This window comes from Narcine bancroftii, chromosome 8 (assembly GCF_036971445.1).
Source record: "Narcine bancroftii isolate sNarBan1 chromosome 8, sNarBan1.hap1, whole genome shotgun sequence".
Taxonomy (NCBI): domain Eukaryota; kingdom Metazoa; phylum Chordata; class Chondrichthyes; order Torpediniformes; family Narcinidae; genus Narcine; species Narcine bancroftii.
This window is the reverse complement of record NC_091476.1, coordinates 154710816-154729413: the sequence shown is the minus strand read 5'-3', so window position 1 is coordinate 154729413 and position 18598 is coordinate 154710816. Positions and strand designations below refer to the sequence as shown.

At 39.9% G+C, this 18598-nt stretch overlaps 1 protein-coding gene across 3 annotated transcripts in view; it reads left to right on the top strand.

The window, feature by feature from the left end:
• rps6ka1 (ribosomal protein S6 kinase a, polypeptide 1) overlaps window positions 1-18598 on the top strand; it is a 170080-nt gene that overhangs the window by 11143 nt on the left and 140339 nt on the right. For all 3 annotated transcript variants that reach the window (XM_069895452.1, XM_069895451.1, XM_069895456.1), the window contains exon 2: window positions 7496-7540. In XM_069895452.1, coding sequence (XP_069751553.1) covers window positions 7496-7540 — 45 coding nt within the window. The remainder of the gene's footprint in view (window positions 1-7495; window positions 7541-18598) is intronic.

The following is an 18598-nucleotide window of genomic DNA, read 5'->3' as shown; positions in this document are numbered from 1 at the left end:
GGTTCCCTAGCTATTGTATTTTTGAGATCTGGGAAAGTTTGCATGAAAAGTGGCATGTATGGAAACAGTGAAACTAACATATTATGATGAAAGCAAGTGTTGTAGTCACAGAGTTTACAATCTTATTTGAGTTTGGGATATTTCTAATAATGCCAGCATTTATTGCCCAGTCCATATTGTCCTTGAGGAGATGTTTAGTCATGTTCTCAATACTTGGAACTCTTGCGTAGAAAATTCCAGGATTCCGGCCCAGTGATTGAAATTAAGTTGGTGCATGTCTCAGAGAATGATGATATTCCCATGAGTCTGCTGCTTCTCTTTTATAACACCTTGGTGTTTGTAAGGTGCTAAAGGTAGTTTGGATGAGTAAGTGCCTTGTATTTTGTTACTCACTCTTGGAGAGATTGAGTACCTTGGATGGAGGATGGCATGGCCATCAAGCAAGCTACTTTGTCTTGGATGGTGTTGAGATGTTTGAGTGTTCATGTAGCCAAATAAAGTTTTCATCATGCTCTTAGCTTGTGACTTGTAGATGTGGGAAAAACTGCAGTGTGAAGAGACATGTCACTTCTAATAGGAAACAATGTCTGAACTCCTTTTGGAGTCATGGTTTATGGTTTTGAGGACAATCCAGGGAGCTTGAGGTAGTAATAACTTAGAATGGCAAAGGTAGGTACTTAAGCTCCCTTTGGGAGATGACACTTGTCTGAATACCACTTGTCATATTAGCATGTGCCTGAATGCTGTAAGTCCTGTTGAGGAGTTGCGAATGGAATTTAACATTATCCAGTCATCATCCCTTCCCTGTTGGATGAAAAGTCATTGAAGCAGCTGAAGGTGATTTGGGTTGAAAGACTTCCCTGTGGAATTTCTGCAGCAAACTTGCACTCCTAACCACCCTCAACCATTGGAGTGCTTTTTCCTTCATGTCCATTGATTTCAATGTTGTCATTATGAAAGATTATATTTTATATTATTTACAGATAGGGTTTTAGAGGAGATGGATTGTGGGGGTTTAGTGTAGGTCACAAAACATATCTCATTTAAAATGCAAGAGTTTTGCTCAAACCAGACACTCTGGGCCCAGGGCCTTTGTAAAGACAAAAAAAATCTGCTTTGCTAAAGGGTTTCATAAGGAGGTGCAAATAGAAGAACCTGAGCTCAAGAGACTTCACAAGTAGGTGTTAATTTGACATGCTGTAGAGTAATGGATTGTTTTGAAAGCAACAGATGAACATTTGGGATTGGCACTGCAATCTGTCTGGTTGCAGTTTGCATTTCTAAGAAGGTCATGTAATTTTGCAGCAGAGAGAGAGGAGACCAAACAGATTTTCTCTAAAGACTATTTCATGTCAATGTCAGGCCTCTACCTTGAGACCGGCTCTGGAGTGGATGAAAAAATGGGAACTTCACTTTCAGACAGCAGCCCAAAAAGGCTGCTCCCACGTCACATTCATTTCCAGAGGTGCCTTGTAGTGCAGCCCATCATCAATATGCGGTAGAGCAATGGCCATCTTCCTTACCCATAAATCCCCCATGCAGCTGAAATCACTCTATGGTTCCCAGAACAGTTCCAGCTGCGTGGATAGGGAAGACGGCCATTGCTCTGCTGCGTTTTGAGCTGCTCCGGCTGCCCCCCACTGCCAGCTCCTGTAACCCCTGACTTGGAGGCAATGGGGAGGTGGGTCATGCGTTGACAGCATCATCAACCCGTGCCTAAACAGCCGCTTAGCGCGGCTGTACATTCAGATTGATTGGTGGAGGGTTGCGGCGTGGAGATGATCCCTCTTGGAGAGGGGTTGGAATATGCAGGTTGGAGACCACCTCTGCACATTCAGAAAGGTAGGTGATTATGTGTTTTGGCAGAGTTTCTCTGCCTTTTCATCTCAACTTTTGGGTTATCTGAAATGGCCTTATGAGAGAGGGAGAATCCGTTTTCTGCAGTAGCTTTTGGAGACTGGAACATGGCAAGCTTGTTTAAAACCCCATTTTGAAGACAGGTTGTGAGTTCTGAGTTCAGCTTGTTGAAAACCCTTGTGGTCCATACAAGAGGAAATGGCTAGCTAGAGTGTTTCACCTGAAATAGAGAAAAACAAGTGGGACTCTTTGGTGACCTGCACAAGACACTGCAGTGACTGATGGAAGTAAATCAGTTTGTGTGTGTCCAACGAGCAACAAACCTCTCTCTGAAACCGACAAGAACCTTCCTGAGTGGTAACCATTTAAGCACCAGAGCTTGGTGAAAATTCATAAATGTTAAATTCTGAGAAACAGTACCAGAATTGCCTGATACTGGTGAACTTGGAGGAGTGAGATTGGACTGTGAATCAGAACTTTTTTGAACTTGTACACATTATATACATGTGTGCTTAGAATTACAGGGGTTAAGTTAATAGTAACAAGTTAAAGTTTGATCCTGTTTTTATTTTTAAAGATAAATAAAAGCAACTTTTATTTAAGTAACCATTTGTCTTGGTGAATTTCTATTGCTGCTGGGTTTTGGGGTCCTCTGGGCTCGTAACAATATTCCTCAATATAGGGGTGCTCATAAACTTGCATATGGTCTCCTTCCCTGGGGGAATATAGTGAAACACAAAAGAGTCTGGAAAAACAACCAACTGAAAAACCTCACAAAGATAAGCGTATACAGAGCCGTTGTCATACCCACACTCCTGTTCGGCTCCGAATCATGGGTCCTCTACCGGCACCACCTACGGCTCCTAGAACGCTTCCACCAGCGTTGTCTCCGCTCCATCCTCAACATCCATTGGAGCGCTCACACCCCTAACGTCGAGGTACTCGAGATGGCAGAGGTCGACAGCATAGAGTCCACGCTGCTGAAGATCCAGCTGCGCTGGATGGGTCACGTCTCCAGAATGGAGGACCATCGCCTTCCCAAGATCGTATTATATGGCGAGCTCTCCACTGGCCACCGTGACAGAGGTGCACCAAAGAAAAGGTACAAGGACTGCCTAAAGAAATCTCTTGGTGCCTGCCACATTGACCACCGCCAGTGGGCTGATAACGCCTCAAACCGTGCATCTTGGCGCCTCACAGTTTGGCGGGCAGCAGCCTCCTTTGAAGAAGACCGCAGAGCCCACATCACTGACAAAAGGCAAAGGAGGAAAAACCCAACACCCAACCCCAACCAACCAATTTTCCCTTGCAACCGCTGCAATCGTGTCTGCCTGTCCCGCATCGGACTGGTCAGCCACAAACGAGCCTGCAGCTGACGTGGACTTTTTACCCCCTCCATAAATCTTCGTCCGCGAAGCCAAGCCAAAGAAGAAAAGAAAGAAAGCCAACAAGATGCTGCTAAATTGTTAATTGTAGTATCATGCGGGACATGGCTTTTATAAATTTTCATTTTTCATTTTGTCTTGAAAAATTAAATAACTTGTCTATCAAGTTTCTGCTGTTTCCACTCTACAAAAGATTACAAAGCAGCAGCTTGTGCCAAAATTAAGTATTTGACTGATTAATTAGAAAATTCTCCATAGGATGCTGGCATACGAATTAATACTTGATTATTCAAAATTCATACGGATTTATAAGTGAAGAGATTGTTAGATCATCTGTGTGTGGAGTATTTTCAACACTTGTCACAATTTGTACAATAATGAGAGAACCACATAACCTTAAAATGGGCTATTTTTAAGTCATTGCTTTAACTACTGATGAAAAATAATTCAGTGAGGTAAATATTTCAGCATGCATGAATATTTAACTTAAACAATTAGATACAAATGCATTATTTTTGATTTTAAATTTCCTTTTTGCTGGGGATTGTTGCTGGTTAGTTCTGCTGGGTCTTCTCTGATATTCTTTGAAAATGGTCATTTTATGAATGGAAAGATCATTCATTCTCCTGGCCCCTGCTGTGGTGGTAGTTTGCACACGTTTGATCACCTGGGAGCTAAACATGCATGCATACACTGGTACTTTGTGGAATTATCATGGAACCAAATAACATTTTTCTATTGCACTGATGAAGGATTACAGACCCAAAGCGTTGACTATTTCTCCTTCCGTGGATTCTGCCTGACTAGCTGGTGATTTTCCAACACTTTCTGTTTCAGATGTACGGCATCTACATTTTTTTGTTCATTTTTTTTATGGCTCTTTGAGGAAAATATCATGTGATTGTTTTGATGTTTCTTTTTGAAATAAACTGGGTTCTTTTAAAACAACAGTACTTAATTAGCTAAAGAACTCACTCAGGATCATGTGGATGCATCCATTTTAAATCCAACCAAAGCTGCAACAAACTAGTCTCTGACTCCTTCTAGTGGTCAGGAGGATCATTAGCACTCTATTACTACATCCCCTTTTCTTTGAGATGTTTAATCTAACAACATCACACATGAATACAGTATTCATTTCAATTTAAAGTTCCACAAATGTAAACACAAACATCAGCAGCACAAATGTTTGAAGTGTACAGTTCCTTTTCTTACAGAGATTCAGTCTTTCAGGTGCTTTAACAACATCTGTGGATCTTCTTAACGTAGGTTGTTGTTTCGGCACTGCTGGTCCAATACGGTCTAGCATTGGTGGATCTTCTGCATTTGTCTGTTTCTGCAGTGTCTCTTGCATTTTCAGCAGGCTCTTTCGATTCCTCCTCAGTATTTGACCGTCCTCTGTTCTGACTGTGTAGGATCTTGGATTTACTTCCTCCAGAACAGAAGCCTTTTTGTCCCAAGTGTTGGAGTCTCTGAGTCTCACTGTCATGTTGTGCCAGTGGCCCTAAGCTTCTTGTTGCCTTGTCATAGTTTGCTTTTTGTCTCCTATGCAGAAGCTTTTGTCTCCATTCGACATCTCTATTCTTGTTTGGGTCTACAGAGTAGGGATGTGTGGTACGTAGTCTCTGTCTCATCCACTACCTTTTGCAGGGTTTTACACTTGGGTGTATTGGTGTCTCCATATCAGACCATGATATAGCTGTTCAGCAGCTTTCCCCAATACATCTGTAGAAAGTTGATCAGTTCCTAATTAGAAAGGCCATTAAATTTTATGGGGTGGAGATCGGAAAATGAGATTGAAAGCAAGGATACATCAGCTGTGATTTGAATGGTGGTGTAGACTCAATGGACTAAATGGCCTAATTCTGCTCCTATCTCTTGTGGACTCATGATGATTTCACATCATTTAATCAAGGAGCTGCATATTATTGAGAAGTAATAAGCAGTAGGGAACTCCTTGGGGGATACAAAAGGTAATGGTGGGATATGGAAATGAAAGTAATTTTAATTGATTCTTGGGTCAGGTTGAAGTAGATAAAAGGTTCGGGCCTTCTGTGTAAGGAAAAAACTGCTGTATTGGAATGTTAACAGCATGCTTTTATTGAATAAATCTTATATGAGAATTGTTTTTATAATCTCTCCCTTATCTCCACTGTGAAAATAAACTGGGTTTTATGTGTTTTATCCTTGCCAAACCCTCTTTGAACCTGACTCCAGAGTTAAACCATCAAATCTCAAATTCGTAGAAATGGTGTGACGAGGTATATTTTATATTAATATGTCTTTAAAAGAGACTGGGGGGGGGGGGGTTTTGGTGTAGGTCACCACAAACAAAGACAGTAACACTTCACAAAATGCAAGAGCTATGCATAAGGAAAGATCATGTCCACAGTGACTTACAAGAAACTTTGAAGAATGCCTATGGAGATTTCAAGTAGGTGTTAATTGGACTGATGCTATGGAATAATGGCTTATTGTTTTGAAAGCAAAGGATGGCCAGGCAGAAACTGATCCCAGTGCCGCAATCTGTCTGCTTGGAGTTTTCTGTTCTAAGAGGGATCATGTGGTTTTGATTCTTCTCTGAAAAAGAGAGAGTACGGACTTCTGCAGTGGCTTTTGGAAGCTTGTGGGAAAACCCCATTTGAAGACAGGATATGAGTTCTGAGTTCAGCCTATTGAAAACCCTTGTGGTCCTTGCAAGAAGAAATGGCTGGCGAGTGTTTCACCTGAAATAAGGGAAACTAAAGGAACTCTGTGGTGACCTGGAAGAAGAGGTTATCATTTGGAAAACCCTGATGGGGTTAGTTTCTTCAGCAAGATACTGCAGTGACTGATGGAAGTAAATCAGTTTGTGTGTCCAATGAGCAACAAATCTCTCTCTGAAACCAACAAGAACCTTCCTGAGCAGTAATCATTTACCTTTAAACACCAGAGCTTAGTGAAAATTCATAAATGTTAAATTTTGTGCACAGTACAAGAATTGCCTGATACGAGTGAACTTGAAGGAGTGAGAAGTGTGAATCAAAGAACTTTCCTAAACATGTACAAATTACATGTGTGATTAGAATTATCAGGGGGTTAAGTTGATTGTAATTAGTTAAAGTTTGATCCTGTTTTTGTCTTTGGAGAAAATTAAAAGCAACTTTTAAGTAACCATTTGTCTTGGTGAATTTCTATTGCTGCTGGTTTTGGGGTCCTCTGGGCCCGTAACAATGGGAAGATAATTGGTTCCAAAAAAAAAACAAAAAGATATTCACGACTGACCATTTGACTCTTGCTACTCGCTGTCTAATCTAGGTGAGGTAGGTTTTCAGAAACCCCATTAATCTAATCTTTTTACAGTAATCAGAAATATAAGCTTGTTGAATAAAGCACATTTCTTAGCACATTTTCAAGGTGCTTTTAAAATTAAAGTTTGTACTTTTATTTTGGAGAGGACAATATTAGTTAAAAGCCTATCAAAAAATTTCTGAACTGAGAGTATAGTTTTTTTCATGGCATTTAAAAAAAAAAAAAAATTGAAAATGTGGATTTAATAATTAATATTTGCTTTTTTAAAAAAAATCTTCAAACGCACAAGGATTGAAATTGTGTAGTTTGTGAAGTGTGACCATTAAGAGCTTTGGATATGAGAAGACTTGCAAAACCTTTGTTTAGAAAGGACCAAAAGATTAAGCAAGAACAAGAAGAATGAAGCAAGGGAAAATGCATGCAAAATATTTTGTTTTATTTTATATGGCAGTGGTGAAATAACTGGACCAGTGATTCAGATGCCTGGATTCAGATTCTACCATGGCAACTGAATTTATGTTTAGTTTATAGTTTGAAAATTGGAAAAATGGTTTGTCTTTACTACAATGACCACAAAAGCTACTGGGTATTTATAAGACGCCATTTGGCTCGTATGTTTGAGGAGAGAAAGACTGCATGCTTTGCCTGATCTGGCTTGTATGTAATTCCAGATGTGCATCTTGTGGTTGACACAAAAGCTTTCTGAAGTGACCCAGAAGCCACTAAGTTGAACCGATTGCACTACTTTCTTTCATTGAAAGTACATGGTCTTAGTTTTGTCACTTTGTATAGGCTGACTGACCAGATTTGTATACTAAATGTCCTTACTCAATACTAATGTTTTAAATAAAAAATCTATTTGAGAATGCTGCAGGTATGCAGATTGTAAAAGTGTATATTTTGCATTGGTGGCTTTTGTATTTGAGGTTTGGATAACTTTTTATTTTCTTTTTATTTTGCAGAATGGACATGGAGTGTCAGAGGAAATGACAGAATTTCCAGCACAGGTATTAATATAGTATGCTATAAATGGAAGTAAAATTTAAAAAAAAAACAACTTGGAAAAGAGGAAATGGAGTTAGTGCCACATAATTCAGTTTCTAGATGATTCCTGAATGAAAGGGAGCAATACTTCATTGCCAAGTGCCTCACCTATTTAAGCAATAAATTTATTGGTGCTTTTTTTTCTTCAAAAAAAACAAAGCCTTCAAGGAGCTAAAGAAAATATTAAGGAAAAAAACAAAGCCTTGCATATGGTGGCACTATATGTCTATTTGTGCATTTATGTCTGTCTGTCTGTTCTCCATGCAAATCATTATGGAGCACTCTAGAAATGTCCAAGGAGGTTCAGTAGGGGTAACATTTGATGCTGAATATAATGACCACATTGAATTTCATTGAATTTAACCTTTTCAGCCATATGACGTTCTAAAGTGTTTTTTGACTAGCTTGCATGGACTTGCATTACTGTTTATTGTACAAGTATTTACTAGCACTAACTTGCATTATTGTTTATTATAATTGTGGTAAGATTTGATGCTGAATGTCATAACCACAATAAATTTAACCTTTAAGGTCATATGAGTTTTTTAAAAAAAAAACTTGCACCAGGGACACTTCAATTAGTTAGTGTTGTACAGTTTTGTACATTCAGAAACCAAACAGAGTTCAATATGGGCCCAAAAAAAGCAAAGCAACATTGGCAGAAGCTCTTCACAAGCCCGTAAAGTTAGAAAGGAGAAAGCAAGCGACAGCAGAGAAACATCAGTCTCTCCTCTCTGTTGATGCTTCCAGAAATGCAAGGAGGAGGCAGCAGGAAAGTGAACAGCAGCAATATACCTGCCTCGGTGCTCTGGCCTCCAGACAAACAAGGAGCAGGCAGCAAGAAACAGAATTTTTTTTTTTTTTACATAGAATTACCATGAAGTTTAAGGTATCCTTCTAGTCTGAAATAAAAACATAAATATGGGAATGTTCATCTTCAGGAGAGAAACCGTGCTAACACTCAAGTTGATAACCTTTTATTGGAAAGGATGTTAGCTGAACAGACTTCAGAAGGAAAGGAGGAGAATGGAAGGCAGGAGAAATTACAGTGGAGGATGAAAGTAGAGTTATAAGCCAAGACAGGAAACAATTTAATTTAGTGGGGGTAAATGGGAGAACCAGAATTAATATCTGAATACAGTAAACGCTGAAGACCTGTGAATTGTTTGTTCCCTTTCCCATACTTCTATTCTTGCCCCTTTGCATTCTTTATAGAACTGTTTAATTTATCCTCCTTCATCCCACCAGCCTCCATATCCATTGCATCATCCTCTGCCATTTCTGATACTTCCAACATGATGCCACTATCATGCATACTCTGTTTCCTTTCACTATTTCAATGAAAAACTGGTTCACTGATCCCTATCTCTCCCTCCAGGAATATTCATTCTCCTTTCCCCCTCCAATGCAATCACAGGTGATACAGTTTCTTCAACAACTCCCTTCCTATCATTCAGGTTCCCAAACTTTCCAAGAGGATTTTATTTTTACATCTCTTTCAAGTTGGGTGTTCACTGTTCACATTGTGGACTCCGTAACATTGGGTAGACCAAACACTAGATTCTGGTCCTCTGTCATCTGCATCCTTGGTTCTTCTCCCTTTATTTGATCTCCCACACTGTTCTTTTGATACTGGGTGAATGGTACCAGACACAACATTGCTTTTAACAGATAAGATGATGAGTATTTTCTGACTTTATTTCATTCCCTCATTAATGGCAGGAGCACCTTCTGCCCATCATGATGGGAGGGGACAGCATGTTCATGGCACTTCTTGATCTATCAACACATTCTTTTTAAAATTTGAGATAGTAAATCCCCTCATCTTAATGTAGTTTTGTTTTTAAAATTTTCTTGCTTATCACATCAACATCTTGAATCACTATTATCTGGCCTTTTGTCGTTTTGTCTCACCATTCTAACACAGTTCTGACCCATTTGTTATCTCCTTCCCTTAATTTTCTCTAAGCCTTGAACCTATTGATCGCGCAGCTTTCCCAAATCTAATGAAAGGTTGTTGACGTGAAACATAATTATGTTTCTCTCTCCACAGATGCGACCTACTTATTTCTAATATTTTCATTTTATTGCTGTTGCATGTTTTTGCCAGGACTGAATGTACCTTTTATACATGAACTTCGCATGATCCTGTTAAAAGGAATGTTTAGAATAAAACTGTTTGTAGTGGAAGAGATGGTATCTGGGCAGTCAATTTGTTTATTGAATATGTATTCCTATCATTAAATTTAGTTAAGCATATTTTCATTCATAATTGTACACTAAAGTGATTGTACTTTTGGATTTCTAACCAGAACAAATCTTATTTGTTTTTCCAAAATACTGACGATTCACTTTTGTTGGTTTTCAAAAACTGACATGGGGTGCATTTTTTAAATACTAATATGATGAAGCATTTCTGCCAATTTTGCAGTTTGGTTATTATAGAATATATAAAATTCTCATTTGTCAGTGTTTTATTGAATGCTACTTCATATATTTCATTTAAGTGTTATTTTACAGCTAACACCCCATAATATTGTCTGCAAATTTTTTTAATGATATGTGAAATAATGGTGATTAAATTGTGTGTTGGCAAGGCAATAACATCCAAGCAAAAGTGGTCAGTTTTCTTTGCAAAGTACTTGTTAGCAAACCTGAAACACTGCTGTTCATGTCCTTGGAGAACAAAATGATGTCTATTGAAATGTCATCACAGAAGAACACGCTGCAGCAAAAGCCTTGCCTTTTGCGAATGGTGATGCAGAAACTATTTTAAAGCCTACTGTGTTTGACATGCTGCATAAACTATTGAGGCAATAGTGTAATTTAATACAAAACTGCCATGGTTTCTAAATATTGGACCAAGCTTATCACCTTGATGTATTAAACACAGAAATATTGTGAACGCTATGTCCTGTGATTTTTGTTGGAGCTTTCATTTCCTCTTCGTTGTTCTCTTTTCAGCTCCTCGTATTCAAATAATGAAATACAGTAAAATCCCTGTATCCGACATCTACAGGGATTGTGGATGCCAGATATGCAAATTTTCTGGTTGCCTGAGACACTCTTCAGTGTCTAAATAATACACCTGCATTAAGAATAAACAGTTCAAAAAAGATGGTGGAGAATGTGAAGCAATTTGAAAACAATCAGCATTGTAGTCTTTAATGTAAAGTTCATTTTAATCAGGTCATTCCTGTGATTTACAAAATTTAAATTTGAACCCTGGTTGCACTAACCATGCAGCCATCATAATTAACACCCACCCTAAGTTTACAGATAAATCCTTACTAATATTCTTAATAATATCCTGATTAGTTCTTAATAATATCCTGATAATATCTTACTAGGCAGGGACAGGGAGACACTTTGGGACAGCCACCCCAGTGGTGAGTGGCATCAGCTGGGTGCTGCCATTTTATTTAAACTCTATTCCAGGTGTTGCCAATTTTGCTTAATGTAAAAGCCACAAACGATAAAGCTCAGATGCTTGAGAGCCGCATTACATGAACAAAATACACACATACGTTTTTATTGTTACGTACACATTTTGTTACAAAAATTTTGAGTTTTAAGAAATGCCTATTAAATGCAATAATATTTATTCATGCATGCAGTTTTTAAACTGTTAATTTGTATTAGTATCTGTAATCAGACATAAATATGTTTTTAAAAAAAAAGTAAACCAAAAAATTAGAGATATTTTAATCAGATTTCCACCTTACAGAATTAGTCGGGCAGGTGAGAGACCAGCATCGCAAGTCGGGCGGGCGAGGCGGGTTGACATTTGTAGAATACTCGCATTTTCCACAAGCCACATATTAAAGGCCAATGAGCCGCATGTGGCTCGTGAGCCTGGTTTGGCCACCCCTGCTCTATTCATACAGCTGCTGCAGGTGGGGCATGACTGGGGCATTCCTCTGACTGAATGTTTGCTCCCATCTTCAAGGGATTGTGTTGCTTCAGAGAACATTTACTTTTACAATTTTAAACTTTTATTTAAACTTGTATTTATTCTTATTTCATTTTAAAATTTACTTTTTTTTCTGGTTGCTTGGGGTTGCCAGTTGCTGGAATTCAAGATACTGGGGAATTTACAGCATGAGGGAATGTTTTTTTTCCTAATTTGTCTCCATCTGTTGTGTCCATTCTTGCAATCCTCATTCCACCTGTTGAATGTACTTTGCTGATTTGTGCTGGAGCATAATTTGAAGGATATGATTGGGTCTGTGACCTTTAGTGAATAACAAGGGTCAATGCTGGGATGTTTGTGATGTGCCTTGATGACTAGCCAGTGAACATAAGATATGATTAGTAAATTTTAAGAAACTGGTGGTAATGCAGATACTGAGATCCTTTGAAGGCTCCAGCTAGATTCAGATCAGTTGGAAATTCGAAAGATAGCTGCTGGAAAATCAGAAAAAGGCAGAACTCAAGCTGATGGAATTTAATTTTCCTAGTGTGAGATGATGCATTTTGGGGGGGTGGGGTGGCGGGGCAAACCATATTGACTATATTACCATAAATCACACATGTCAAACTCTGGCCCGCGGTCCAAATATATATTATATTTGGCCCGCAAGATCATTTCAAAAATGTATTAGAGGTGGCCCGCCCTGCAGCGAGAGCCGATGCTGTTTTTTGGTAATTTCACCCCACCATCCTCCCCCTTCATTGCACATCCTTCCCCATTGTAACACGAGAAGTCTGTCGATGTTATCAGCCGGCAAGTCAGTTGGAAGGCTCCCCGCACAACCAGTCACTTCTCCCACCTGTCGAGCGGTGCGGCGGATTGGCGAGCGCCTGTGATTTCCTGTCGGCGCGACAGGCATGGCAGGCTGCGCACGGCCCCCGGGCAGCGCGAGCCCCGCGCGACTGGCACCGGATGGCCCTTCCACAGCGCGAGCACACTTCTCCCGGTCGCCACGGCCTTCAGCGCTTGCACCCGCGCGGACCCCAGGGACAGCTGGTTCGGCCCTGCACATGAAGAGAGAGATGGTGGCTGTCCGCAAAGGCTGATCGGCAGCGCGCTGGGCCTGAGTGGGTGGGTAAGCAGGGGTGGGCAGAGGGTGTAGGTGAGGAGTAATGGGCAGGGGAAGTTATGGTGGTGCGAGGGGCAGTTAGAGGGAGGGATGAGTAGAAGGAGGGGTGGATAGGGAAGAGGTAAAAGGGGAGGGGTGATTAGAGGGTGAGAGATGGGTAGAGGGAGGAACAGGTTGAGGGGAGAGGCAGTAGAGGGGCGTGTATAGGATGGGGTGGGTAGAGGCAGAGCGAGTGGAGTGAGGGGTGAGTAGAGGTTGGATAAAGGATTGGTCAGGTAGAGGGATAGTGGGTCGAGGGTGAATAGAGGCCTAAAGCCTGAGGAGTGAGCAGGAAATGCTGAGTCCTGATGCAGGCCAAAATGGACACAGCCTGTGAATGCTGACTACATCTCCACAGGGACCAAATATGTTTCCCTCAGGTCAAGCAAAGGGTGAACTTGAGCTACCTACTCCTGACCTGTAACATTATCCTCCTAAAGTTATATCCTAAAGTTTAACATTACATATGTTGAAAGAAGAGAAAACATGCAGATGTTGTTGAAAATGTTCAATAAATATTTAGTTCGGCCCTCGACTTAGTCTAAGTTTTTAATTTTGGCCCTCCGTGAATTTGAGTTTGAGACCCCTGCCATAAATGGTAGGGCCCAAGAAGGTGGTGATGAGGAACAAATCCCTGTAAATGGCAGCGCGGATAGAAAAGTATGGTGAATAATGTACTTGAAATTCTTTAACTTTAATCCACCATCAGGCAGACTAAGAGTCACCATTTTGTCCATCACTCCTCACAGAAACCTACAGCTCCTCTCCAAGTACTGACCAGGCCTGAGCCTGCTTAGCTTCTGTGATCAGAAAATCCCTGGTGTATTCAGGCTATAAGGCTTCTGTAAGGCATATGGAATGCTTTACTTCATTAATCATAGAGTTAAAAATAAGAACTGGGATGTCATGTTACAATTTTTATTTGGTTTTGTGTGCATTTTTGGTTGCCACATAAAAATAAGGTGATTCCATTGGAGAGGTTAGAGTAAATTGGAACATTTCAGCTAAGCTTGGGTGACACGGTTAGTATAGAGGTTGGTGCCATGCTTTTACAGTGCCAGCGACCAGGACAGGGGTTTAAATCCTACACTCTGTAAGGTGTTTTTGCTCCCTGTGTTTGCATGGGTTTCAGAATCAATTTATTGTCATGAACAAGTCACAAAATTTGGTGTTTTGTGGTAGTGTCCTCGTGCAAACATTAAGCCACTTTTACAATTAAAAAAAAAAAGCAAATTAGTGCACGAAAAGTAAGGCAGCGTCTTTGGTTCATTAATTATTCAGGGATCTGATGGCAATGGGGAAGAAGCTGTCCTTGTGCTGCTGAGTCCTCATCTTTAGGTTCCTGTACTTTTTTCCCCAATGATAGCAGAGTGAAGAGGGCATGGCCTGAGTCGTGGGGATCTTTGAGGATAGAGGCTGCTTTATTAAAGCACCACCTCTTATAGATGTCCTCGATAGAGCGAAGGCTGGTGCCTGTGATGTCACAGGCAGAGTTAACAATCCTCTGGAGTTTTTTCCTGAGACCTGGTGCCTCCAAATCAGACAGTGATGCAACCAGCCAGAATGCTCACCATGTAGAATTTTACGAGAATCTTCGGTGACGTATTGAATCTCCTCAAGCACCTCACAAAGTATAGCTGCTGGCGAGCCTTCTTCATGATTGCATCAACAATGGTATATAGAAATGAATAAATGTATTCCATTAGAAAAAATAACATATAGTTTAAGAAATAATATTGAAATATTCGAACAAATATGGGAGCCTTACATTAAATACAATAGCGAAAACCTACCGGGGACAAACATTACCTAAGTTGATGGAAGGAGAAGGAAAGAAAAGAATGGACTCAGTAGAATTTCTGGTGTATTTTTGTTGAATGACAACATTGTCTGACTGGTTTAATGCAACCTAGATTGTATACCTAAAATGGATGAGAGGGGGGGGGTGGGGTGGGGGGGTGGCTTGGGAGGAGGGAGTGGGGGGGGGAGAAAAAGTCACTGTATATGTGTGAAAAAGAAAAAGTGTATATCATGGCTAATGTGATTTATGGTGTGAAAAATAAAAAATTTAAAAAAAACAAAGAACAAAAAAAACATGGAGACACCAGGACAAATCCTCAGATGTTAACACCTAGGAATTTGAAAATCTTGACCCTCTCCACTACTTTTAAAAAATATTTTATTTATAGTTTTTCAGGTTTAGACATGGTAATTTAAAGCTTAGCAGCAATAATTGTTGCAAGTTGACATCGATTACCACTGATCCATATCATATCTATTCAAATTTACAAACCGGCTCAAACCTAATATCCCTTATCCTCTCTTTTCTCCCCACTCCATTCTCTAAACCTCAAACACTCAACACACGTACAGTGGGTAACCAAAAAAGACAAATAACAAAACTTAGGGATAAATCATACTGGGGAGTAATGGGTCAGGTCTGGTGCAGCAAGGAGGAACCAAGCTGATTTTCCCTTTGTTCCTTGACTTTTCCTAGTTGGGCTAAGGTGGGCCACAAGGCAAGATTGTACTTTTCATAGCCGCAGTCCTATGTAGTTCAGATTCAGCTGCCAGATTTTTTTGAAAGGTGTACCTTCCCCTTGGGTTGTAGGTAATCTTCTCCAAGGGACACAAGCTTGCATCTCCTTGCTCCATTGCGCAATGCTCAGGTGAGAGTCTGATTTCCAGGTAACTGCTATGCACTTCCTGGGCACCACCAATGTGATCATTACAAATTGAATTTGGAATTGGGATCCTGCAGGAATTCTTTACCTATGATTTTTGCCTCGGACTTCACCTAACTCTGTCCAGAAGTGCCTCACCTTGGTATATGTCCAGGTCACGTGCACAAAGGTTCCTGTCTTAATGCTGCATCTGAAATACTAATCTGACAGTTCTGGCTTGGACTTGTTAATCCTTTGTGGCATTAGATACAGCTGGCTTGCACCAGCTGTATCTTGCATTGACTACCAGCACTGCTCATCAATCATTGTTACTACATATGTCTCCCACCTCTGTCTCACTTTATGAAGACCTCGTTTGGGTCCTTCTGCTTGGAGCAGGAAATAAATTGCTAAAATGAATTTTCGTGTGTTTTCCCCCTTCGAATCCTGGTCTCTGTCACTGCACTCTGGCGGGGCCATGGTTGGACCTAATTTGCTAGTTTGTCCTGCAGAAAAGATTTTATCTGAAGATAGCAGTGGAATGTTTTATTTGTCAAATTATACCTCTGCTTAAGCTGCTCAATTGATATTAATTGTCCCTGCTTATAACAGACCTCTATGCACCTGACACCGTTCCTGTGCCAGGTGTCTAGGATATTGTTACCTACTGTCAAAGATATTAAAAGGTTCCAAGTCATTGGTGTTTTTGGAGGCAGCCCCAATTTTATTCCTTAATTTCACTCCAAATGTGAATAATTTGTCTTAAATTGGGCTGTTTGTTTTCCCAGATAATAATTTGGTATCCCATTTATAAATAAACTCTGCTACTCTCTCGCCCACCAAATACAGTTCAATTTGTACCCAGGACTGTACCTCTCCCCCTCAGAGTGAGAAGATGCACCTTGACTGCCCAATAGTATTTTTTGAAGTCTGGCAACTGTAATCTGTCCAGACTGTCCAGGTTAATTTTTCCATAGAGACCCTGGCTACCTTCCCATTCCATAGGAATGTTCTTAATCATGAGAGCAAGGCTTTAAATAAAAACCCTTTTTTAAAAAAGAACCCTGGTCAATGCCACAGGCAAGGCCTGAAAGAGATACTGAAGTCTTGGCAGCACATTAATTTTCACGCAGTTGACCTTGCCCGCCAGCATTTTGGGCAGGGACATCTACCTGTTTAGGTCCTTCTCGATCTTTTTCAGCAAGTGGGTATAGCTTAATTTGTATAGGTTGTTTAAGTACCTAGGAGACAAAATTAATAATGACTTAATCTTGTTTTGGGGCCACCTTGGGTAACTTTTTGCATTGGCTATAGTCCCCTCCTGTAAGTGGCATAATCTCACTTTTATCCCAATTTATTTTCTACCCAGAGACTTCCCCCATAATCTTCCAGAGTAGAGCTCAGCTTGGGCAATGAACTTACTGTGTCTGTCAAATATACCAATATGTCATCAACAAATAAACTGATCTTGTGTTCCTCCTGGCCACTTGAAATCCTTTAATGTCTGGATCCTGACGAATGACCTCAGCCAACAGCTCCATTGCCAGTACGAACAGAGCTGGAGATAGCAGGCATCCCTGGTACTTGATCTTGAGTGGGAAGGCTGAAGAAATCTGCCCGTTGGTCACAACTTTCACCTTGGGCACACAATATAGTGCACTTATCTAATTAATAAAAGTTGGCCCTAGCCCAATTTTCTCCAAAACTTTAATAAAATGTCCCACTCTAATCTATCAAATGCCTTTTCTGCATTGAATGCCATGGTGAGACCCCTCTCATTTCTAGTTTGCGCCAGGTGCATTATGCTTAGTAGTATGCCCACATTATCTGCCCCCTGTCTTTTTGGTACAAAGACCACTTGATCTTTGGTAAAGTATTTACCAGAACGAAATAACAATCTATTTGTCAGGGCTTTGGCAATTATCTCGTAGTCTATATTTTATAGCAAAATTGGTCTATAAGAGGAAGGCTCTAATGGGTCCTTACCTTTTTTTCAAAACTGTCGTAATGATTGCTATCCATTGCCTGGTTTATCACCTCCATATAAAGAGCTATTAACAAATCTTTAAATTCCCTATAAAACTCAGACGGAAACCCATCCTCCCCCAGAGATTTGTTGGTTTGTCACAAGTTCAATGCACTTGCTATTTCTTCTTCCATGAAGGGGCTGTCTAAGCCTTCCTGTCTTTCCAGATCCAAATTTGGCAGCTCTATCTTTGACAGGAACTCATCCATTTTATTGGACCTCTCTTCCAATTCTGATTTATATAAACCTTTGTCCACTACTGAGCCCTTGAGTGGTCATGTTCTGGATTTCAACCACTGTTCAAAACGTACAGGGGCTAGAGAGGTCAATTGGATTTGTGGGCTGGAAGGGCCTGTTAACATTCTGTATGTTTAACTTTTAAAAATCTAATCTAAACAAGATGATGTAGAGGGAATTTGAAGGGAATAGTTTTTCAGTCTGGAGAGGCAATTAGTCACTCTAAGCTTCCACACAAGCTCTTGAATCAGCAAGATATAGGTGATGGATGTAATGGGGGTAAATGAGTGCATTAATCAACAGAGATAAAATGGGCCAAAGGGCCTTTTTCTGTGCCATACAACTTTGACTTCAGTGAAAATTGTGCTAAATAAAATGATTACATGAAACCTTTTCAAGTGTGGACTTTTTTTTGCATTTTGCTTCAAAACTACACAAATTCAAAAACAGAACACAAACATCATGCAGTGGTCAACAGCCTTTTGTGACGTGATGAATTATTTTGCACCGAGATTTGTGTGTGATGCAATTATTACATAAATCAGTACATAATTTGTTCCCAGGAGTTGAGCAAAGTCTGATAATGCCATGATTGTAATTCAACACACTTTTGTGTATTAAAAATAATTTGTTCCCTGTTTGATTCTTGTAGATAATTCACAAGTGAATTACCTGCAGATAACTTAACTATGTAGACATGGTCTTATGATGTTTTAATTTGTTTTTGCAGCTGGGAACTTGTAGTGCTTGGAATGTCCATTATTGCTAATATAACAACATTAATATTGAAGGATGTTCTTGTGTAATTTAAACTATAGATTTTGGTACCAGTAGTCGACTTTATTAATGTCCATGAGTGGGATGCTGTCTTTTCAAATACTATTTAGGTTTGTTGGATGCTATTTTGTTTTTAAATAATAGTCTTGGCAAGGAATTTTGAAGCAATTTTCAAAAATTATTTCAGTTGTTGTTTTCAGGATTTCAGAACAAAGATGAACTATGTTCAAATCTGTT